Raw genomic sequence first — 24,654 nt, 5'->3', positions numbered from 1 at the left:
TGTCTCAAGGGATGTCGTCACGATTTGCTTGGGTCTCCATTTATTGTGAAGACAGATAACACTGCGGTTAGTCACTTCATGTTCCAACCAAAACTACCGAGCAAGCAGGCTCGTTGACAAGAATTTCTTTCAGAGTTCAATTTTATGCTAAAGTATCATCTCGAATCTAGTAATCATGTTGCTGATACTCTTAGTCAATGGGCCGATTTGGCTGCCATTTGCTCCGTGGCTGCTCTTTCAGGGAGCGTCGTCACCAGGAACACAAGAGATCAAATTCGGGCACTTATGGAGAAGGACCCGGCTACTCAATATTTGGTCGACCTCATCAAGCAGGGTAAAACTCGACAGTTCTGACTCGATGGAGAACTAATGAAGACAAAGGGAGACCACCTATATATTCCCAAGGGCGGAGATTTGAGGAAATCACTAATTACAGAATCACTATACGAGTTGGACAGGGCATCCCGGAGAGGAACACACTTGTGCACTACTGCAACGTGCATACTACTGGCCTCAAATGCGGGATGACATTGCAACCTTTACAAAAATCTGTCTTATTTGTCAGCAAGATAAGACAGATTATCAGAAAAATGAGGGTTTGCTGGAGCCCCTTTCCGTCCCAACCTGGCCATTCGAAAGTGTATCGATGGACTACATTATTAGGTTGCCAAAAGTTGAGAATTTTCGCACTATCATCGTCGTGGTGGACCGTTTATCAAAATACGCGACTTTCATTGTAGCGCCTAAGTATGTATCCGTGGAAGAGACAGCTCAAAGAACTATTTTCGAATAGCTGTCTCGAATTCAAGTTTCTTTTTGTTTTATTCCTTCCTCGAAGTGAGGGCGTCTTTTCGACCTACCTGAGTTGATTTATATTATATCAACTTACCTCTTCTTTAAACATATTGTCAAATACAAGGGACTGCCTAAGGACATCGTCAATGATCGAGATCCTCGTTTTGCGGGCATATTTTGAACTGAGTTGTTCAAACTTCTTGGTTCACTTTGAGCATGAGTTCTAGTTTTGACCCACAATCTGATGGACAGACAAAGCGCTTCAATTTCATGCTAGAAGAATATTTTCGGCACTTTATCTCTACTTCGCAGAAAATTAGGTGAAACTTTTGGATGTGGCTCAGATTTGCTTCAATATCCAAAAGAGCTCTTCCACCAATAAGAGTCTTTTTTAGATTGTTACTGGCCAGCAACCGCTACTCCCTCATACAGTGGATATCGAACAAAGTACCAAGTCTCTTCAAGCGAAGAACTTTTCTCAAGAATGGAAACGAAATATTGAAATTGCTCGGAGTTATCTTGAGAAAGCTTAGAAACGGTACAAAAAGTCTGCAGATCTAAAGCATCGTTCTCTTGAATTCAATGTTGGAGATCTGGTAATGGTTAAGCTTCCAGACAAAAATGTGTACAAACCGACAAGAGGAAAGGACTCAAGATTAGCGCCAAAATATATTTGACCATTACCCATCTTGAAGAGGATTGGAAGAGTTGCATACAGAGTTGAACTCCCTTCATGTTGTAAAATCCACAAGGTCATTTATGTTAGTGTGCTGAAGCCATACTTTGCAGAGAAGGAGGACGCATCTAGAAATGAGCCAAAGTGACCTGTGTTTGAACTGAAGAAAGCTGGAAAGAAGGTTGTTGAAGCTATTCTTGACCATCAAATCACTCAAGCTTCTAGAAAAGATCATCAAGAGTACTTGGTCAAATGGATTGGATGCAGCAGGGAGGAGAATACTTGGGAAAGAGAAAAGGACATTGGAGCCTTCAAACCATTAATTGACAGATATTATACATTGATGGCACTGAGGACATTACCAAAACAAATGGGGGAAAATGTCAAGGACCTCAGTTTTACTTAGCCTCTTGACACAATCGCAACCGCAGTTTGCCCAACTTCGACCGTACATTGTAAATATTAGTTCAAGTTTGAATTTTAATTTTCTTTTCAATGTAATAGTTATTTCAGTTATAAAATAACTCTGGTATTCGTAAACATTTAGTATGATTCCTCGTCATTTAAACGTCTACTCCTGTCACTTAGGTTTTTGTTCAGAATGCTATTATATGGGGTATTAGTCATTTAAAATCCTTTCAAGCTCACTGGTATCCGTCCCCTGCACCAGCAATTGTAATTTTTTGTTTTCGTCAATTGTAATGTTCAATTTTCATCAATCAATGTTCAATTTACTTTCAACGCATTTAAATTCTCTGTTGTAAGCTTTCTACAAAATTGTAATCAAATTTTCTTTCGTTCCGACGCGATCGAGAAAAGACAGAAGGTAGTTTAGCGGAACAGACCATTGCCGCACGACGTCCCTTTCTGTGCCAAGAAAAAAGGCACCCTGTGAAATCGCGGGTCGTATAGCACAGTTCATTGAAATCTTCCCTTCAATACGTAAGTGTAGTTTGCTTTGTGTTGGTAGCTTCAGAAAATTCGACAATGCTTGCTTTACAGAAAGCTCCACTTTTTAATACTAACTATAGAGTATCAAACCAAGCTTTATTAGAATTCTAAAGCTGATCCACGTCTGAACAAATACAGATAGGAAGAAGTTCTAATTCCTTGGTTTTGGGTACAAGTACCCTTTTATTTAAGAAGGGTACTCTTTGGCCAGGGCCGCTACTTGGCCCCCCTGGATTTTGCCCAGGGCATTTAGTTTTATTCTTTATTTAAAATGCTGTTCGAGCTTTTCGTATGATATTGAAGACTCCTCGTGGAGAAGATCGTCAAGATTTCATGGTCCCCTTTGAAACTTGTTCCAAAGCCAAGAATTTGTATCCAATTGGTGTTGATAAAGGGCCCTGGAGGTTCGTCCCATTTTGACACATCTAATCCCAAGGTATTCAGGATGCTAACCAAGAAAATGCATAAACTTCATCAACCAGACCAGCACTTATGTCACTCACTGGACCATTGCTTTTACTTCTACCATCGGAGAAGTACAGTCAGGGAGCCTACGTCTAAAAGAAATCTTTGCTTACAATATCAGGTAAGAGGTTTATGTTACAGAGGCTGGATAAGAGAGAGTATAGAACTCCCACCAAATTTCCTATCCATGACCCATTTGTTTTCGGTTACATGTAGATGAGCTAAAAATCTACTAAATCTATATAATTTTCTCAGCACCACGAGGCTCAGCAGGAAAACCTAAATTAACTGCACGCAGGATGTTGCTTTAATTTTGCAAAGGTAGAGCTCCGATCTCTGATTCCTTTGTTTAGTGAATTTATCACAAAATTTAGACGCTTTGTAGAGTACAAATCAGCTTTCCAAGAAAAAAACCTACATTCCTTGCTTAGGTTGACGGGAAGGAGACTTCAGATGTCGTCTGTATTTTCATCTTTCATGGAGTTCGGACCATCATCAAAGCCAGAACCCGGAGCAAGTTCATTTAGATCAAGAAAACGTCTTTTTCTTACACCTTCAACTTCGTTTTGACCAGTGCTATCTGATCTCTCTGGGGGATGTGTTTCCTCGTTATTGCCCACCTCGAGATGCTCTTCGATGGGCTGATTGATGAGAATCTCCTGCTTATCACTGGCTTCATCAGAATATTGACTTCCCATTGAAAACTCTGTGTTATCACTTGCATTAGAGTGCTTATCTAAAGCACTCGACTTATCAGATTTCATTGATTCGGTTTCAGATTCAGACATCTCATACTGCTTATAATTGACGCGATTTCTGGTTGCTCGTTTACTGCGTCTAAGACCTGACTGGAGCTCACCAACTGACCTCAATTTAGTTTCCCTCCTAGTACGGCCCGGCAATGTTTTGTATCTGTGAGGCCCATCACTCTCCTCACTTGCACTTAACATATCATCTTCTTCCTCTTCCTCCTCTTCAGGATTTTCTTCGTCCAAGTGATACTCTTCGTCTCCTTCTGAGCTACTCGACATTTTCCTCTTCTTTCGTCCCCTTAGATATTCTTCACTGTATACAACTTCACCAACTACATCGTCATCATCAGTGTCAAAGTCGGCCTCGTTATACGCGACCGCTCCCACGAACTCTTCCGTGGAATACCGCTGTGGCCTCTGCCTTCGACGATTGCTACAGTTCATGAAAATATCGTTTCGTCATGGATCAATGAAGGAGAATGAAAAAAGAATACGAATGGAGTACCTGCGTTCCAGTGTCTCGGCTTGTTGATCATCATAAAACTCATCATCAGGAGATTTTGGAGACAGTGCATTTAACTCATGCTGAGAATATTGTGGAGGACCAATCAATCTACCATTTGTCGAAACTTCATTTTTGACAAGAGAATCTTCTTCTTCTATAAGAAAATGTTCTGGGGATGACTCTTTCTTCCTGATGTGAGAGCAAACAAAGAGGTACGTAAAAACAAATCCTATAGCTGTCGGCACACGTGCAAAAAAAAAAGGAAACGAAAAGAAGAAAATATAAGTGGAAAAAGAGAGATTCCACTATGAAGGTGGCATTCTAAGAGAGGCAAAGAAGAACTTGTCCAAAAATGAATGTGCAGTTGTAGCCCTATGAAAGTATCAAAGAATATCTAGGAGTAAGATTCATACTTGGTGACCTTGATGGCATCATTAATTGATCGATCGTAATCATCTGCAAAATCGTCAGCATAACATGATAATCAGACATTGAATAATTGGCCTCAAATGGAAACAAATTGGAGCCATTGATTAACTTATGCAAGATGGGCATATAAAATAAATGGTCCATCTGAAAAGGCCCAAAATATCAATGGCACACATTTTATTTAAGTTGAACAGCTCTTGCAGGAAACAAATATTATAACCCGGAGTTGTAGGAAGTCCAAGGAAAATCTAATATCTAAAAGGCTAAACTAAGTATCCAACCATTATCTACACGTGCTCTCTCTGTCACTTACCAGCTCGCTATCTACTTATTCTTATTGGAAACTTTTAGGCTTTCTTTTTCTATGGGATGGGACCCACAAACAAAACTGACCCAATATATTGGAGGCTCAATTCACAACCACAATCATTTCCAACAAGCTCCCTAAAACAGGTACCTTGAGAAAACTAGTTGAGCTCTGCAGTTCCAGATTTAAAAAAAGATGGTATGTAAATAATTGCACGATAAAATCAAGACATAAAGTTAGTTTCACACAGGCACAAACTTCCTCTCCCACACGAAACCTAGAATATCAGCTAATGAAAGAAAAAGCAAATAGTAATAAGTTAAAGGGAAAGCTTTCAAATTTAGTGGAGCTAGTAACACTTACATATCGATGGAGACAATTATGTAAAGAGAGGACTACAATAGTCTTACCAAAAGTATAAGTCACAGGTTTTCTATCACGGAGAGAGCGCCCAGCAACAAAACCATCCATGTTTATCATGTTATCCAGCATAAGAGCTTGCCTGTTTTGTTTCTTCAACAGTTTCTCTTTCCTCTGTGCAAAGAGCACATATTAGCGCACATAACACCAAAGAGATAATAATTCTTCCAATGAAAAGAATGATGATCAGACTGGATTGGTAGGGTTCAATTTGGTCCAATGATTATTATGTATAAAATCCAAAAGATCAAAATGAGAGGAAAAAAAATAAAAATAGATCATTGGAATATAAGAGAGCACCTTATGGACCTTCTCAATTTCAGGAAGCATGTCATTTTTCAATTTCTTCCCAACCGAAATCTCTGTTCTATTTTCGCTTGAAAAGAGCTTGTCCTGCAAAATAGGGGTAAAATTCAGGACAGATATGAAACATCAAAAGAAAATGCAAACTCCTAGTCCAAGCTTGGCAGTGAGCATGTAAAGTTCCAAGATCATCAAGCATGACGAATGAGTCTCGAAGGGCCAAGATGCACCTAAGTGAAAAGAAATGTTTCATGCACATTCGATATTTAAGGCATATCTCATAAAAGAAACATTCAGAAGGCTCAATGCAATATTTCATTGTTAATCATGCATATTTTCATGATACTTATGAGAAGCAGAATATTTGTTATAAATAAAGATATTGTCTTCAAGAAAATAAGTAGTCAATGGAGGCTCAAACTATTTCACAGGTAACAGATTGTTAAGAATGGTGGTTTTTAATCCCCCCCCCCCGGTCACTAAACTAGGATTTTGATCCTATCTAGTTCTCCCCTGATTGTCTTGATCAGATATGCTAAAGTTCATCCTTCTTTCTTGAGATACTTTTTTCAGTCACTATTGACCATGTTCTTTTTTTCTGCAGCTTCTATTTGCCTCTAATTGTGCTTGCTCCATTTTCGATTTTCACATCCTTCAATTTTCTCAGTGGTCTAAATTCTACACTTATTGATCCCTAAATCCAAACACTAACAAGACAAGCGTATTTGTAATACAAAATACAAACTCATATACATATTATACAATATGGATTTAGTACTCATATGCTAATTTCACCTTTTTCTCTACTATCTTGGTAATTTAATAGCCTATACGAGTAGGAAGAAGCTATATCACCAGACGGAAGGTCGCACTCAATGAGAAGAATCCAAGTTATGATGAACGGGAGGCAAAAGACACTTTAGTCAAGCCTTGGCTCATAAATTCAATGACTGAAAGCCTCATAGAAGTTTGTGATGCAGTAAAAAGGAGCTATCTTGATGTATTTTGAAAGATTAGGGTTTGATGTGGGTTCTAGGGTTTGCAATTTTAAACCGTAATTTTCATATCTCCGATTTCGAGACCCTAGTTTTCAAAGGGTTAGAGGCTTTCCGGAGCAAAATAGAGGGCAGAGGTTCGCTGGAGCAAAATAGAGGGTACAGGACGCCAGACCATAATAGAGGTAGAGTCGCTGGAGCAAAATAGAGGTCGAGGGTGGGTCTCGAAGGATTCAGCCAAGGTTTTAGTGATACAGGAACAATCAAAGCTTTGATACGTACTTGAAATTTAGGCTGAATGATTTTATTAATAGACAATCAGCTTTATATATAATAGTACAATTCAACCCAAGAAAGGAAATAAAAGAACTATTCCTAATTATAGAAAGGAAAAGGAAACAATAATAATCCTACTATATTATTTCTGAATTAAACTAGAATATATAAGTAAAATAAGTTACAATAAATTCCCTATTCATAATTGGTTTCTATTCCAACTTTATGCAAGACAATCATTTCATGAGGGTTTTCGGCAATGTAATTCAAACAAATAAACCACCAATAAATTATGTCGATTGTTCAAATATGAACAATCTAAAATGTGTCATATGCTACCATCGATAGTTATTGTTCATTCGTATTGATGATTACCTGGTTAGGTTTCATTGAACTTGTTCAGGGCCTTTTTATTTGCTTTATTGAGAAGCATCTCGATAATAATAATAATGGACATCAATGGAGAGAAAAAGGCTATATCTACTTCACATAATTCTCTCTGCTTACTCCATGGAAGACAACTATTTTAGAAGGACATGTTGAAAGCAAATACATCAAGGTACCTACCTCTACGACTAGGAGGGAATTTGATGGAGAATTCATTTGGGGAGGTGAATTAATAATTATTATTATTTTCTATTTTTATCTATGGGGGCTTTAAGGGTAGGGAGGGAGATTCTCGAATCTCTAGAAGATTCACAAGATAGTTAACTATAGTGTTATTTCTCTGTACCTTTTTACACGGGCTTTTTGCCCCATTTGTAAACTTTTATCAATTTATCAAAATAATAGAAATTAAAAATAAAACAAGAATTTGGCATTCGCTTAAAGCACTAAATGGTGACAAGAAAAAGCGAACACAACGACTTACTGAAACAGTTTGGAATTCATCCAAATTAGTAGAAACTGCTTCCCACTGGTAAGATGAATGAGGAATAGGAGGTACATTTTTTCCTTTTCCTTTCTTTATCTCAACCTTTCTAATTTCACGATACAGTCGATGACCTATGATAGGATCATCTTCATACCTACAAAAAACAAATATTTTACTGAGCACTCTCTCATCAGAATATTCAATAGAATATATGTATGCATGAGAGGGAAAATATAATTCACTAATCATGGAAACCGACACAAATTTTAGGGGCCCTTCATAATATTGGAGTGCAATAGAATACTGGAAATGCAAAGAATAACACCTGAGCATTTTGCTACTGAAAGAAAGTTACCAATATGAAATTCCATGAGAATCACCCCCGATGCGTTCCTTGCGAAATGCGGAAAGGTGGACACCATGTTTTATTGAGTTGTCTATATAGTTCCGAATATCTTCTTGCTGCAGTATGAGACCATTATATCAATTAAGCATCACACAGAAGAAGGTACACAAAATAAACTACCAAAATGAAGTCACATTGGCCTGTTTTTAGAATGAAATCTTTTAATTAAAACTTCAAAAGTAATTTCGTGTATTGATGCATTTGAGTTTTGAATTCTTATAAAAATGCATTACCAGGGTGTACCAGAAATAGTTCAGTATTCAGCAATACAGGACAAATTTAAGCTCTCTTGGGTCTCCTTAAAACTGTCTCAAGGGATGTCGTCACGATTTGCTTGGGTCTCCATTTATTGTGAAGACAGATAACACTGCGGTTAGTCACTTCATGTTCCAACCAAAACTACCGAGCAAGCAGGCTCGTTGACAAGAATTTCTTTCAGAGTTCAATTTTATGCTAAAGTATCATCTCGAATCTAGTAATCATGTTGCTGATACTCTTAGTCAATGGGCCGATTTGGCTGCCATTTGCTCCGTGGCTGCTCTTTCAGGGAGCGTCGTCACCAGGAACACAAGAGATCAAATTCGGGCACTTATGGAGAAGGACCCGGCTACTCAATATTTGGTCGACCTCATCAAGCAGGGTAAAACTCGACAGTTCTGACTCGATGGAGAACTAATGAAGACAAAGGGAGACCACCTATATATTCCCAAGGGCGGAGATTTGAGGAAATCACTAATTACAGAATCACTATACGAGTTGGACAGGGCATCCCGGAGAGGAACACACTTGTGCACTACTGCAACGTGCATACTACTGGCCTCAAATGCGGGATGACATTGCAACCTTTACAAAAATCTGTCTTATTTGTCAGCAAGATAAGACAGATTATCAGAAAAATGAGGGTTTGCTGGAGCCCCTTTCCGTCCCAACCTGGCCATTCGAAAGTGTATCGATGGACTACATTATTAGGTTGCCAAAAGTTGAGAATTTTCGCACTATCATCGTCGTGGTGGACCGTTTATCAAAATACGCGACTTTCATTGTAGCGCCTAAGTATGTATCCGTGGAAGAGACAGCTCAAAGAACTATTTTCGAATAGCTGTCTCGAATTCAAGTTTCTTTTTGTTTTATTCCTTCCTCGAAGTGAGGGCGTCTTTTCGACCTACCTGAGTTGATTTATATTATATCAACTTACCTCTTCTTTAAACATATTGTCAAATACAAGGGACTGCCTAAGGACATCGTCAATGATCGAGATCCTCGTTTTGCGGGCATATTTTGAACTGAGTTGTTCAAACTTCTTGGTTCACTTTGAGCATGAGTTCTAGTTTTGACCCACAATCTGATGGACAGACAAAGCGCTTCAATTTCATGCTAGAAGAATATTTTCGGCACTTTATCTCTACTTCGCAGAAAATTAGGTGAAACTTTTGGATGTGGCTCAGATTTGCTTCAATATCCAAAAGAGCTCTTCCACCAATAAGAGTCTTTTTTAGATTGTTACTGGCCAGCAACCGCTACTCCCTCATACATTGGAAATCAAACGAAGTACCAAGTCTCCTCAAGCAAAGAACTTTTCTCAAGAGTGGAAACGAAATATTGAAATTGCTCAGAATTATCTTGAGAAAGCTCAAAAATGGTATAAAAAGTCTGTAAATCTAAAGTACTGTTTCCGATAATGGTTAAGCTTTTCGACATAAATGTTTATAAACCGACAAGAGGAAATGACTCAAGATTGGAGCCAAAATATATTAGACCATTATCCATCGTGAAGAGGATTGGAAGAGTCGCATATAGAGTTTCCTTCATGGTGTAAAATTCACAAGGTCCTTTATGTTAGTGTACTGAAGCCATACTTTACAGATAAGGATGATGCATCTAGAAATGAGCTAAAACGGCTTGTGTTTGAACTGAAGAAAGCTGGAAAGAAGGTTGTTGAAGCTATTCTTGACCATCAAATCACTCAAGCTTCTAGAAAAGATCATCAAGAGTACTTGGTCAAATGGATTGGATGCAGCAGGGAGGAGAATACTTGGGAAAGAGAAAAGGACATTGGAGCCTTCAAACCATTAATTGACACATATTATACATTGATGGCACTGAGGATATTACCAAAACAAATGGGGGAAAATGTCAAGGACCTCAGTTTTACTTAGCCTCTTGACACAATCGCAACCGCAGTTTGCCCAACTTCGACCGTACATTGTAAATATTAGTTCAAGTTTGAATTTTAATTTTCTTTTCAATGTAATAGTTATTTCAGTTATAAAATAACTCTGGTATTCGTAAACATTTAGTATGATTCCTCGTCATTTAAACGTCTACTCCTGTCACTTAGGTTTTTGTTCAGAATGCTATTATATGGGGTATTAGTCATTTAAAATCCTTTCAAGCTCACTGGTATCCGTCCCCTGCACCAGCAATTGTAATTTTTTGTTTTCGTCAATTGTAATGTTCAATTTTCATCAATCAATGTTCAATTTACTTTCAACGCATTTAAATTCTCTGTTGTAAGCTTTCTACAAAATTGTAATCAAATTTTCTTTCGTTCCGACGCGATCGAGAAAAGACAGAAGGTAGTTTAGCGGAACAGACCATTGCCGCACGACGTCCCTTTCTGTGCCAAGAAAAAAGGCACCCTGTGAAATCGCGGGTCGTATAGCACAGTTCATTGAAATCTTCCCTTCAATACGTAAGTGTAGTTTGCTTTGTGTTGGTAGCTTCAGAAAATTCGACAATGCTTGCTTTACAGAAAGCTCCACTTTTTAATACTAACTATAGAGTATCAAACCAAGCTTTATTAGAATTCTAAAGCTGATCCACGTCTGAACAAATACAGATAGGAAGAAGTTCTAATTCCTTGGTTTTGGGTACAAGTACCCTTTTATTTAAGAAGGGTACTCTTTGGCCAGGGCCGCTACTTGGCCCCCCTGGATTTTGCCCAGGGCATTTAGTTTTATTCTTTATTTAAAATGCTGTTCGAGCTTTTCGTATGATATTGAAGACTCCTCGTGGAGAAGATCGTCAAGATTTCATGGTCCCCTTTGAAACTTGTTCCAAAGCCAAGAATTTGTATCCAATTGGTGTTGATAAAGGGCCCTGGAGGTTCGTCCCATTTTGACACATCTAATCCCAAGGTATTCAGGATGCTAACCAAGAAAATGCATAAACTTCATCAACCAGACCAGCACTTATGTCACTCACTGGACCATTGCTTTTACTTCTACCATCGGAGAAGTACAGTCAGGGAGCCTACGTCTAAAAGAAATCTTTGCTTACAATATCAGGTAAGAGGTTTATGTTACAGAGGCTGGATAAGAGAGAGTATAGAACTCCCACCAAATTTCCTATCCATGACTCATTTGTTTTCGGTTACATGTAGATGAGCTAAAAATCTACTAAATCTATATAATTTTCTCAGCACCACGAGGCTCAGCAGGAAAACCTAAATTAACTGCACGCAGGATGTTGCTTTAATTTTGCAAAGGTAGAGCTCCGATCTCTGATTCCTTTGTTTAGTGAATTTATCACAAAATTTAGACGCTTTGTAGAGTACAAATCAGCTTTCCAAGAAAAAAACCTACATTCCTTGCTTAGGTTGACGGGAAGGAGACTTCAGATGTCGTCTGTATTTTCATCTTTCATGGAGTTCGGACCATCATCAAAGCCAGAACCCGGAGCAAGTTCATTTAGATCAAGAAAACGTCTTTTTCTTACACCTTCAACTTCGTTTTGACCAGTGCTATCTGATCTCTCTGGGGGATGTGTTTCCTCGTTATTGCCCACCTCGAGATGCTCTTCGATGGGCTGATTGATGAGAATCTCCTGCTTATCACTGGCTTCATCAGAATATTGACTTCCCATTGAAAACTCTGTGTTATCACTTGCATTAGAGTGCTTATCTAAAGCACTCGACTTATCAGATTTCATTGATTCGGTTTCAGATTCAGACATCTCATACTGCTTATAATTGACGCGATTTCTGGTTGCTCGTTTACTGCGTCTAAGACCTGACTGGAGCTCACCAACTGACCTCAATTTAGTTTCCCTCCTAGTACGGCCCGGCAATGTTTTGTATCTGTGAGGCCCATCACTCTCCTCACTTGCACTTAACATATCATCTTCTTCCTCTTCCTCCTCTTCAGGATTTTCTTCGTCCAAGTGATACTCTTCGTCTCCTTCTGAGCTACTCGACATTTTCCTCTTCTTTCGTCCCCTTAGATATTCTTCACTGTATACAACTTCACCAACTACATCGTCATCATCAGTGTCAAAGTCGGCCTCGTTATACGCGACCGCTCCCACGAACTCTTCCGTGGAATACCGCTGTGGCCTCTGCCTTCGACGATTGCTACAGTTCATGAAAATATCGTTTCGTCATGGATCAATGAAGGAGAATGAAAAAAGAATACGAATGGAGTACCTGCGTTCCAGTGTCTCGGCTTGTTGATCATCATAAAACTCATCATCAGGAGATTTTGGAGACAGTGCATTTAACTCATGCTGAGAATATTGTGGAGGACCAATCAATCTACCATTTGTCGAAACTTCATTTTTGACAAGAGAATCTTCTTCTTCTATAAGAAAATGTTCTGGGGATGACTCTTTCTTCCTGATGTGAGAGCAAACAAAGAGGTACGTAAAAACAAATCCTATAGCTGTCGGCACACGTGCAAAAAAAAAAAAGGAAACGAAAAGAAGAAAATATAAGTGGAAAAAGAGAGATTCCACTATGAAGGTGGCATTCTAAGAGAGGCAAAGAAGAACTTGTCCAAAAATGAATGTGCAGTTGTAGCCCTATGAAAGTATCAAAGAATATCTAGGAGTAAGATTCATACTTGGTGACCTTGATGGCATCATTAATTGATCGATCGTAATCATCTGCAAAATCGTCAGCATAACATGATAATCAGACATTGAATAATTGGCCTCAAATGGAAACAAATTGGAGCCATTGATTAACTTATGCAAGATGGGCATATAAAATAAATGGTCCATCTGAAAAGGCCCAAAATATCAATGGCACACATTTTATTTAAGTTGAACAGCTTTTGCAGGAAACAAATATTATAACCCGGAGTTGTAGGAAGTCCAAGGAAAATCTAATATCTAAAAGGCTAAACTAAGTATCCAACCATTATCTACACGTGCTCTCTCTGTCACTTACCAGCTCGCTATCTACTTATTCTTATTGGAAACTTTTAGGCTTTCTTTTTCTATGGGATGGGACCCACAAACAAAACTGACCCAATATATTGGAGGCTCAATTCACAACCACAATCATTTCCAACAAGCTCCCTAAAACAGGTACCTTGAGAAAACTAGTTGAGCTCTGCAGTTCCAGATTTAAAAAAAGATGGTATGTAAATAATTGCACGATAAAATCAAGACATAAAGTTAGTTTCACACAGGCACAAACTTCCTCTCCCACACGAAACCTAGAATATCAGCTAATGAAAGAAAAAGCAAATAGTAATAAGTTAAAGGGAAAGCTTTCAAATTTAGTGGAGCTAGTAACACTTACATATCGATGGAGACAATTATGTAAAGAGAGGACTACAATAGTCTTACCAAAAGTATAAGTCACAGGTTTTCTATCACGGAGAGAGCGCCCAGCAACAAAACCATCCATGTTTATCATGTTATCCAGCATAAGAGCTTGCCTGTTTTGTTTCTTCAACAGTTTCTCTTTCCTCTGTGCAAAGAGCACATATTAGCGCACATAACACCAAAGAGATAATAATTCTTCCAATGAAAAGAATGATGATCAGACTGGATTGGTAGGGTTCAATTTGGTCCAATGATTATTATGTATAAAATCCAAAAGATCAAAATGAGAGGGAAAAAAATAAAAATAGATCATTGGAATATAAGAGAGCACCTTATGGACCTTCTCAATTTCAGGAAGCATGTCATTTTTCAATTTCTTCCCAACCGAAATCTCTGTTCTATTTTCGCTTGAAAAGAGCTTGTCCTGCAAAATAGGGGTAAAATTCAGGACAGATATGAAACATCAAAAGAAAATGCAAACTCCTAGTCCAAGCTTGGCAGTGAGCATGTAAAGTTCCAAGATCATCAAGCATGACGAATGAGTCTCGAAGGGCCAAGATGCACCTAAGTGAAAAGAAATGTTTCATGCACATTCGATATTTAAGGCATATCTCATAAAAGAAACATTCAGAAGGCTCAATGCAATATTTCATTGTTAATCATGCATATTTTCATGATACTTATGAGAAGCAGAATATTTGTTATAAATAAAGATAACTAGTATTGGAGGCTCTTCTGAACATCAGAGATTGTCTTCAAGAAAATAAGTAGACAATGGAGGCTCAAACTATTTCACAGGTAACAGATTGTTAAGAATGGTGGTTTTTAATCCCCCCCCCCCGGTCACTAAACTAGGATTTTGATCCTATCTAGTTCTCCCCTGATTGTCTTGATCAGATATGCTAAAGTTCATCCTTCTTTCTTGAGATACTTTTTTCAGTCACTATTGACCATGTTCTTTTTTTCTGCAGCTTCTATTTGCCTCTAATTGTGCTTGCTCCATTTTCGATTTTCACATCCTTCAATTTTCTCAGTGGTCTAAATTCTACACTTATTGATCCCTAAATCCAAACACTAACAAGACAAGCGTATTTGTAATACAAAATACAAACTCATATACATATTATACAATATGGATTTAGTACTCATATGCTAATTTCACCTTTTTCTCTACTATCTTGGTAATTTAATAGCCTATACGAGTAGGAAGAAGCTATATCACCAGACGGAAGGTCGCACTCAATGAGAAGAATCCAAGTTATGATGAACGGGAGGCAAAAGACACTTTAGTCAAGCCTTGGCTCATAAATTCAATGACTGAAAGCCTCATAGAAGTTTGTGATGCAGTAAAAAGGAGCTATCTTGATGTATTTTGAAAGATTAGGGTTTGATGTGGGTTCTAGGGTTTGCAATTTTAAACCGTAATTTTCATATCTCCGATTTCGAGACCCTAGTTTTCAAAGGGTTAGAGGCTTTCCGGAGCAAAATAGAGGGCAGAGGTTCGCTGGAGCAAAATAGAGGGTACAGGACGCCAGACCATAATAGAGGTAGAGTCGCTGGAGCAAAATAGAGGTCGAGGGTGGGTCTCGAAGGATTCAGCCAAGGTTTTAGTGATACAGGAACAATCAAAGCTTTGATACGTACTTGAAATTTAGGCTGAATGATTTTATTAATAGACAATCAGCTTTATATATAATAGTACAATTCAACCCAAGAAAGGAAATAAAAGAACTATTCCTAATTATAGAAAGGAAAAGGAAACAATAATAATCCTACTATATTATTTCTGAATTAAACTAGAATATATAAGTAAAATAAGTTACAATAAATTCCCTATTCATAATTGGTTTCTATTCCAACTTTATGCAAGACAATCATTTCATGAGGGTTTTCGGCAATGTAATTCAAACAAATAAACCACCAATAAATTATGTCGATTGTTCAAATATGAACAATCTAAAATGTGTCATATGCTACCATCGATAGTTATTGTTCATTCGTATTGATGATTACCTGGTTAGGTTTCATTGAACTTGTTCAGGGCCTTTTTATTTGCTTTATTGAGAAGCATCTCGATAATGATAATAATGGACATCAATGGAGAGAAAAAGGCTATATCTACTTCACATAATTCTCTCTGCTTACTCCATGGAAGACAACTATTTTAGAAGGACATGTTGAAAGCAAATACATCAAGGTACCTACCTCTACGACTAGGAGGGAATTTGATGGAGAATTCATTTGGGGAGGTGAATTAATAATTATTATTATTTTCTATTTTTATCTATGGGGGCTTTAAGGGTAGGGAGGGAGATTCTCGAATCTCTAGAAGATTCACAAGATAGTTAACTATAGTGTTATTTCTCTGTACCTTTTTACACGGGCTTTTTGCCCCATTTGTAAACTTTTATCAATTTATCAAAATAATAGAAATTAAAAATAAAACAAGAATTTGGCATTCGCTTAAAGCACTAAATGGTGACAAGAAAAAGCGAACACAACGACTTACTGAAACAGTTTGGAATTCATCCAAATTAGTAGAAACTGCTTCCCACTGGTAAGATGAATGAGGAATAGGAGGTACATTTTTTCCTTTTCCTTTCTTTATCTCAACCTTTCTAATTTCACGATACAGTCGATGACCTATGATAGGATCATCTTCATACCTACAAAAAACAAATATTTTACTGAGCACTCTCTCATCAGAATATTCAATAGAATATATGTATGCATGAGAGGGAAAATATAATTCACTAATCATGGAAACCGACACAAATTTTAGGGGCCCTTCATAATATTGGAGTGCAATAGAATACTGGAAATGCAAAGAATAACACCTGAGCATTTTGCTACTGAAAGAAAGTTACCAATATGAAATTCCATGAGAATCACCCCCGATGCGTTCCTTGCGAAATGCGGAAAGGTGGACACCATGTTTTATTGAGTTGTCTATATAGTTCCGAATATCTTCTTGCTGCAGTATGAGACCATTATATCAATTAAGCATCACACAGAAGAAGGTACACAAAATAAACTACCAAAATGAAGTCACATTGGCCTGTTTTTAGAATGAAATCTTTTAATTAAAACTTCAAAAGTAATTTCGTGTATTGATGCATTTGAGTTTTGAATTCTTATAAAAATGCATTACCAGGGTGTACCAGAAATAGTTCAGTATTCAGCAATACAGGACAAATTTAAGCTCTCTTGGGTCTCCTTAAAACTACAGGAAAATATCTAAACTTTATTCCTAATAAATTTGAGATGAAAAACATGAACCTTTTCTCAGCACTTCTTTCAATCCATCTATACATCTGCTCGAAGATCCAGTTTGACAAATCATTCACAACCACATCAGACTGTTAGATTTGGTCGACACCCCCCTTTGACCATGTTTTCCACTCAAAAGAAACAACACTCGTAGTATAAAACATAGATGGTTGAAGAGAGAAGAGGGGAAAGAATAGAATTTTAAAGAGAGGAAATCAGCTCTACTCAATTAAGAAGTTGTCTTGCAATGAAAAACCACTGTCATACTTTTTTGATAGGTAATCAAATAATTTTATTACTTAAAAGAGAATACACGGGGGGTGTACAATCACTTTAAGCTATTAAGGAAAAACATGAAATTAGGCAACCCATCTACAGGATTTCTAGCCACAGCATTAAACCAAGAATACAAGGTAAAGTAAAATGTTTCTCTTATCTGCTCTCTTGTCTTTATTTGGTCTTCGAAGCAACGGTTGTTCCTTTCTCTCCACACGCACCAAACAATGCAGCCCGGGATAAGGTGTCATACTAATTTGCTATCCTTATCCCGAAGTTTTCTACGCCATACCCGTATCACGTCCTCTATACGACGAGGCATCACCCAATCCATAGATTGTGAACTGATTATACTGTTCCAAATCCAACGTACACCATCACAATGAATGAACAAATGATCAATCGTCTCCCCATCCTTCTTGCACATATAACACCACTCGGTTGCATAAAAACCTTTACGACGAAGATTATCTACCGTTGAGACCTGTCCCCTCACAACTGTCCACAATAGAAATGCCACCCGATGAGGCAATTTACACTGTCAAACCAACTTCCATGGAAATGAATTATTCACACATCCCATGAGGGAACCAAAGTATGAGCGAACCGAAAAAATGCCATCCTGTGCTGTCCTCCACCTGATGCAATCCCTCTCTCCAATTCGAATTTGGGCCTCATGTAAAATGGTCATAAATAGAGAATAATCTTCTAATTCCCAATCCTGAAGATCCCTCCCAAAAGTTATATTCCAGCTATAACTCCCATTATGAATGTCTAAGGAATCACTCACCATGGCAGTGGACACTGAGGCAATACGATACAAAGAAGGGAATCTCTCCTTCAGCGGTTGATCTCCGCACCAACAATCATCCCAAAATTTAATCTCATTACCATTTCCAACCACAAACTTCAGTTTGTCCAAAAATGCACTCCATCCCCGTCGGATATACCTCCACAAGCTCACCCCATAAGAACCACGATCCTCAAATGTACACCATCCCCCATCAGTCACACCATACTTCACCCCAATTATCTCTCCAGAAACTGTCCCTCTCCACTCCAAATCGCCACAACCACTTGCCTAATAAGGCTTTATTGAACAACACAAGGCTCCTCACCCCAAGACCTCCCATCCTCATCGGCAAACAAACAACTCCCCAATTGACCAAATGGAGTCTCCTCTCCTCTCCCAACCCTGCCTATAGAAATTCTCTTTGTAGCCTCTCTAGTCTCTTTGCCACTGCTATCGGAATGGGGAACAATGACAAAAAGTACCTAAAACGCTTCCTCCCAGTGAGAACTGATATTCTATAGTAACTATGTTATCATCCCCAGTTCTACTATGACTAAAATGAAATTCCAAGCTCTGTTTAGAAAAGCTATTTGAGGTTTATGCAATGGTTCCTGTCTCATGTAAGGCTTTAATTAAATGCCAATTGTAAGGCATACGCCTCTATTTACTGAAACTTACTTCTTGACTTACTAAGAGACTTTCTTTTCAAGGTAAAGCCTCCAAAACAACTATAGTGTCCGTCTGTTTGTCTTGCCTTTTCTAGAAATGTTATGATCGACCTTAGCTTTTTAGACTAGTTTTATATAGCTTAGAATATTGTGCAAATGTTTTTGTTTCATGTTATCTTTGTTTCATGTTATCTACTTTTACATGAAACAAAAAGGGAAGGCAATGCACTATTGAAAGTGGAAGATATTGACAAGAATAACAATAAACTAATAGTGACAAGAAGGATGATAGGGGAATCAAATATGTTATTTATTCCTTAAATCCTATCACTAGTGATGATATAAAAGGTTTCTAAGTTGTTTCTACTTTTAGCAAAATCTACAATTTTATCACGTGATCACTAATTTGGGAACTTATTATTTGTTACTTTATTGATATATTTTACGTTTGTAAGTTAGACTTCTAAATTTGTTAATGGGTGTTTTTATAGAGTTTAAAATGGTTTGAAGATTATTATGCACATATTTTTTTAATTTTATATATTTTTAAATATTTTATTGGTTTGTCTTGAAGTTTATACTAAAATGCCTTCAGACTTAAGTCTTACCTCACACGGGCAAAACACCTCGATAACCGATTAAGCCCTTTTACCATTAGCTCGCTATATTCCATCTTTTCTACTTAACCTATTACCTTTAAACACAAATTACTTCAAAATTCTTTAAAATTTATTCCCGCAGTAGTCTCATTAACTAAAATGATGTCACCAACGATTGATTTACACCAAGACACCTCATTTTCACACACACACAAAAAAAGGCAAAAGATAAAACCCTTGGGCATAAACTTTGATGCAAGCTTCTAGCAGTAGGAATTTCTTAATTGCTTCAACTACTATAACTCAAACTCATGGTTGATCCGTCATACATAATTGAAATATTGATGTATCTAAAGAAATTCATCTCTCCAACACACTGTATCAACATCATAGACACCCTATTAGTTCTTTTTTCCAAACCAATAAAAACTTATGTTGCTTGGACTGGTGTATAGGTGTCCAATATAAGTACATATTTAGGAGTCGGATCCTTCTTTCTTTCTTTTTCTTCATTTTTTTTTCACGCTAAGACTCGAGGATACAACCAAAAAGTGAAAAATTCAAAACCGTGTATCCATCTCACAAACATATTTTTTTTAGAAATTACATATTTAAATGTGTGTGGGATAGATTATAAATTTAAAATGAACTAAATTATAAACTGAAAAAAAAAAAAAAAAAATATATATATATATATATATATGTGTGTGTGTGTGTGTGTGTGTGTGTGTGTGTGTGTGTATAATTTTTTTCATAGGTTACTATCTAGTTGGATGATTGAACTCTGTTAACTGAATATAGTGGGGTAAATGTATAATTAAATTGGCTTGGTTTTCATACGTTAAAGATTGCTAGGTTCATGGCTTAAAATTGATTTATTGCTACCTTTTTCAAAAATAACAGTTAAAAATCGCTTTTTAATGCTTTAAAAATTGTGGGCAAGTCTCTTTGAAGTCAATTTTTATTTTCAATTAGGGTTTCATTCACTAGTACCACCAGTGGTTTCTCTTCCTGCAACATCAACCGTCTTTCTCCCACGACAACACCTCCCTTCCATTTCTCGTCATATCCTCTATTGATTGAAAAGACTCATGATGAACTCCACACTCGCATCCGTGTTAACATTGGTACTTAAATGGTAAATCTGAAAATCACAGATAAAAACCATGTGGAATTCCCTTCTTCTTCTTCTTCTTCTTCTTCTTCTTCTTCTTCATTTTTTTTTTTTTCTATATACTTCTATTAACCTCCCAAATATGCAAATGGCTACCATAGTAGATATTTGCAACATTAAATCAAGACTTTTAAATTAGACCTTAATATATGTTCAGTTAAGTCTCCCAGAATTTCATAATATAACTCATGAGCTTTATACTCATGTAATTAGAATATAATGTTATACATCTCTTCATTTTTATATATGGACACCATAATGATCTTCTCATGAGCTTTATACCTATGTAATTAGAATAATGTTACACATCTCTTCATTTTTATATATGGACACCATAATGATCTTCAATCATCCATATCGTTTCTTTCTACCCTTTAAGATTTCATTGGATAGTTTTGTCAACCACAAGATATGCACCTCGCCCAAAAACTTTTGTACTTCAAAATTCTATTCGAACCAATTGTCTTTCTCACCTTCAAAGATAGAAGTATCTCTCTCCACAAGTATAGCAATTACCCTTATTATTTATGAAGCCACGCTCATATATTATTAGACCCTAGCACTCTCCAAGTGCATTTTTCTCTCTGGCAATAGTAATATAAAGTTGGACCCAGGATTATTTAAATACAAAAAAAATCACTTTTGCTTCAAGATTTCTACATGCAAAGCTAAAAGTTAAAAAAATGTATTCATTTTATCGAAAGGGTAGTGGTTACCATATATAAAAGTTACAATTTTAAATAATTTAAATTGACATGTTCGCATCCTACTATTTTAAAAAATCACACATTGGTGTGTTCTCGAATCTCTGTCTACACGTCTTAGATTGTAATGTTGTCAATAGCATTCCCCAGCATTAAGAATACTAAATAGTTGGGCCTTAAATTAACTGCATTGAGAATGCAGCAAACTACTCACTTCATCTATGAAGCAATAGTTTGAAGAAACTTTAACGTTGAATAAGTATTAAGATAAAAAGTAATAAGCAAAGATGATTCAAACAAGTAGATACCGCAACACGAATATCGCATAATGCTTTCAGAATCACCACACGTATCCCAGGATCAAGTACATTGTATGCCTCAATTTCGGCCCTATAATAAAATCAGTCAAAATCAGATATTTTTGACAAACTCATTCCCAAAACCAAAGAATAAGCACAAATATTTAGAATTTTCTCAAGATGCACATCTACTCACCCATGTGATGCAACAATAGGTAGATCACCCTCAGCAACCTGCAATGTAGAAATCCAACTGGTATCATTAGAAAGCTGGTTTTATTTAAGTCATTCATCAAAAGTCTGTTCACCGATCTAGTACTTAAATTACCCAATGCCACCAATCTTTCAGTTTTCTGCACAACATGGTAATCCAAGTACCATGTCCGAGCGCCATTCTAGTGACAGGAGGAATAGCCTATGGAAAAGCAACCAATGAAGATAAGAAAAGCTGTTGTAATAGAAGACGGTACATACTGAGGAAATACATCATGAACTTCTCGATGATAATAGAGATAAACAAAGACACAGACATAATGCAAATCAAGAACATTAGATGTAAAACAAATAATAAAGCATCTGCACTGCCGACTGGAGAACTTTCTTATGAGAGGAAACCAAATAAGCATCTTCACCAACTATAAAAAGCTTAATAAGAGAAAAAAACATTATGAAATAATCATGATATTGAAGTAAGGGCCAATTACCCCAAGGGAAAACAAGTGGACGAAGTTGCATTGACAACTGACAACTAGAATACCCAATAGTTGACAGAAAATTGAATTGCCTACACCAGTATCAAGAAATTTTTATGATGTAAACAGACCTAAGCCAAACATTAGGGGAAAGAGCCAAGTCCACATTAAGTTTCTAATAGGATCCTAGGCTTCCTAGTTATCTGCATGTGACTCCAACTTATATCCTTGGCTGTGTTGATGAAGCTCTAAACTCACTGATCAGGTTCTCCTTGTTTAAGCCTCCCAGCCCCCCTCCCCCCCAAAAAAAAAAACCCAAAAAATAAATAAATAAATAAAAATAAATCAAGAAAAATTGTTGTTGATTAGAAAATCACTTAATCCATCACCCTCAATTTCAGGGGAGTATTAATTCACCTTCCAAATTTATCTTGTAATCCCCAATTAGCACTATATTTTGTAATGTTACGAAAATCGAAACTGGGCTAGCCGGTTCAATGGGGAATCGGACCAAAATCTGTTCAGGTTATTTGTTATAACCAGAAATAGAAAAATCGATAAGGGAACCATTGAATCGGCCGATTTAACAGTGAACCCCAGAAAACAGATCATGGTTTTACCAGTTTACCATGTTCTTTTCCAAAATAAAATTCAACTATAATAAGGGCATGCGAACTACATAAGCAGGCCTGAATGGATATATACCCCAAGCGCTGCTCCTTTAATAGATGCTCCTCCTTCAATGCCATTATCAATATTCCATTGTGGGATAATTAAATTATCCAACTGCCCAGCAAAAGCCAGTTTTAAATGTTTCCAGTTTACCTCATTCTTTCCTTTTATTTGATTGTAGGCCCAAGCAAAGTCATTAATTTTTACCTCATTCTTTACATTTATTTGATTTTCTAACTCAACTTATCGAGTACAAGAAGTTGCACAGCATTATTAGCATAAAATCAGCTAGATTCCTTTTTTCTACAAGCCCAAACAATATCAATTTGAACAAAAAAAGCAAATTATTTGAACATATTGATTTTTGAAGTGTTGAAACAAATTTTGAATAACAAATCCAATTGACAAACATGAATTTGTATTTGCTTTGAATTTCTAACATGAAAATTAATTTTTTTTTTGTTTTTATAATTTTATTTTTTTGTGTATGTATATATTTATGACTTAATTTCATCTATTGTCACTTAAGTTTTATGAACTATGAAATTTCAAATTAGTCATTAAACTAATTTTCTTAATTAATAAGTCATCAAAGTGGTCAATCTTTTAGAAAAACTGCATAAAAGTCAATGCGTCGCCATTAAGGGCTAGAATAGACCAAAGTGTTATTTCCTCACCACACAAGACTTAATTGTGGTTCCATTTAAAGGTGTTTCTGTTAAAAAAGTGATTTTAAATATGGAAACTGAACCAATTTCCCTAATTTTCTCCCAATTACTAAGATTTCCCTTCGTTTGTGTTCTCTCTCTCTCTCTCTCTCTCTAACACTACATCTGATCCACTTTTCAATTTCTCCAATTTCACCCATGTCTACTTCTCTTGCCATTCTTTTTCCGTATATCCTTAATATTGTTATTGTCATTATAATTTTGAATTTCAACCCCACCAAAGCACTCCAAAAATTTGAATCTCTTTTGGTATTCCTATTCCTACTGCAACTTGCAGATGAACAATTCTCCATATGTTTTATTTATGGTAAAAAAAAAAAAAAAAAAAAAAAAAAAAAAAAAAAAAAAAAAAAAAAAAAAAAATTTTGGGGACCAAAGAAAAAAAAAAAAAAAAAAAAAAAAAAAAAACTAATACAAATTATTGTGAGTGGACATTGTTGAGTATATTAAAGAAAAGAGGCCATGTTTAGTCTTTAAAAGTAGTTCCTCCCGTGAAGTGTTTCAGTATGTATGATCCTGAAATGATTCAGTTAGATCTGTGACAATCTTTTGATCTTTGTCGCTCCAATGTAACAAATGCCCAAATTGAGAAATAACTTATTTCCAACATGCCATGATTTTAGCACAAGTGACACAAAGTTATTGCCCAAAACTACAGTTGCCTGTTCATTGAAAAGACATCTTCCTCGCCTCATTCCATCATATATAACTTACCAAATTATCATACCCTTTCATAGCAGATACTTTTACACAAATTCTTAAGGCCATAAGGGTCTTTTTAAGGGACACAATTATATAGGTGAACACTGTCTTTGCACAAGAACATAATACCCTTAAGAACTCTACTTCGGGGACAACCATTTTTTGCACATAGATTACAACTCGATTCTCTGTTCAACTGAAATCATAAAGGAAATTCTGCTAAATCCATCCGCCAAAGAGGAACAAATAAATTCCAATTATCATTTCAACTATTACTGCAAAGAATGGACAGGAGTATCCACTACCGAAGACAACCTACCCACAAGAACTTACTACTTCTGATTAACTCCTCCAGCATCACCCAAGAGGGGGG

The 24,654-nt window shown here is 36.6% G+C and overlaps 2 protein-coding genes across 2 annotated transcripts in view; both read right to left on the bottom strand.

Moving 5' to 3' along the window:
• Positions 1-2,868: 2,868 nt before the first annotated feature.
• Positions 2,869-8,231, bottom strand: LOC111374129 (DDT domain-containing protein DDR4-like; the record flags this gene model as incomplete). The annotated part of the gene is made up of 7 exons (XM_022996755.1): positions 2,869-4,072; positions 4,145-4,333; positions 4,558-4,600; positions 5,291-5,414; positions 5,601-5,693; positions 7,746-7,902; positions 8,104-8,231. Coding segments are annotated over 7 exons (1,470 nt in total), but the record flags the coding sequence as incomplete, so codon positions are not given.
• Positions 8,232-11,305: 3,074 nt separating this feature from the next.
• Positions 11,306-24,654, bottom strand: part of LOC111374136 (DDT domain-containing protein DDR4-like) — a 16,030-nt gene continuing 2,681 nt past the window's right edge. The window contains exons 3-12 of the mRNA XM_022996765.1: positions 21,816-21,902; positions 21,684-21,721; positions 21,497-21,578; positions 16,572-16,678; positions 16,214-16,370; positions 14,036-14,128; positions 13,726-13,849; positions 12,993-13,035; positions 12,578-12,766; positions 11,306-12,505 (exon numbers count right to left, since the gene is read on the bottom strand). Of these exons, the coding sequence (XP_022852533.1) occupies positions 11,770-12,505; positions 12,578-12,766; positions 12,993-13,035; positions 13,726-13,849; positions 14,036-14,128; positions 16,214-16,370; positions 16,572-16,678; positions 21,497-21,578; positions 21,684-21,721; positions 21,816-21,902 (1,656 nt within the window). The 3' untranslated portion in view covers positions 11,306-11,769. The remainder of the gene's footprint in view (positions 12,506-12,577; positions 12,767-12,992; positions 13,036-13,725; positions 13,850-14,035; positions 14,129-16,213; positions 16,371-16,571; positions 16,679-21,496; positions 21,579-21,683; positions 21,722-21,815; positions 21,903-24,654) is intronic.

Source organism: Olea europaea, unplaced genomic scaffold (assembly GCF_002742605.1).
Source record: "Olea europaea var. sylvestris unplaced genomic scaffold, O_europaea_v1 scaffold1205, whole genome shotgun sequence".
Lineage (NCBI taxonomy): Eukaryota > Viridiplantae > Streptophyta > Magnoliopsida > Lamiales > Oleaceae > Olea > Olea europaea.
The sequence above is the reverse complement of the archived record's forward strand: the minus strand, read 5'-3'. Positions and strand labels throughout refer to the sequence as shown.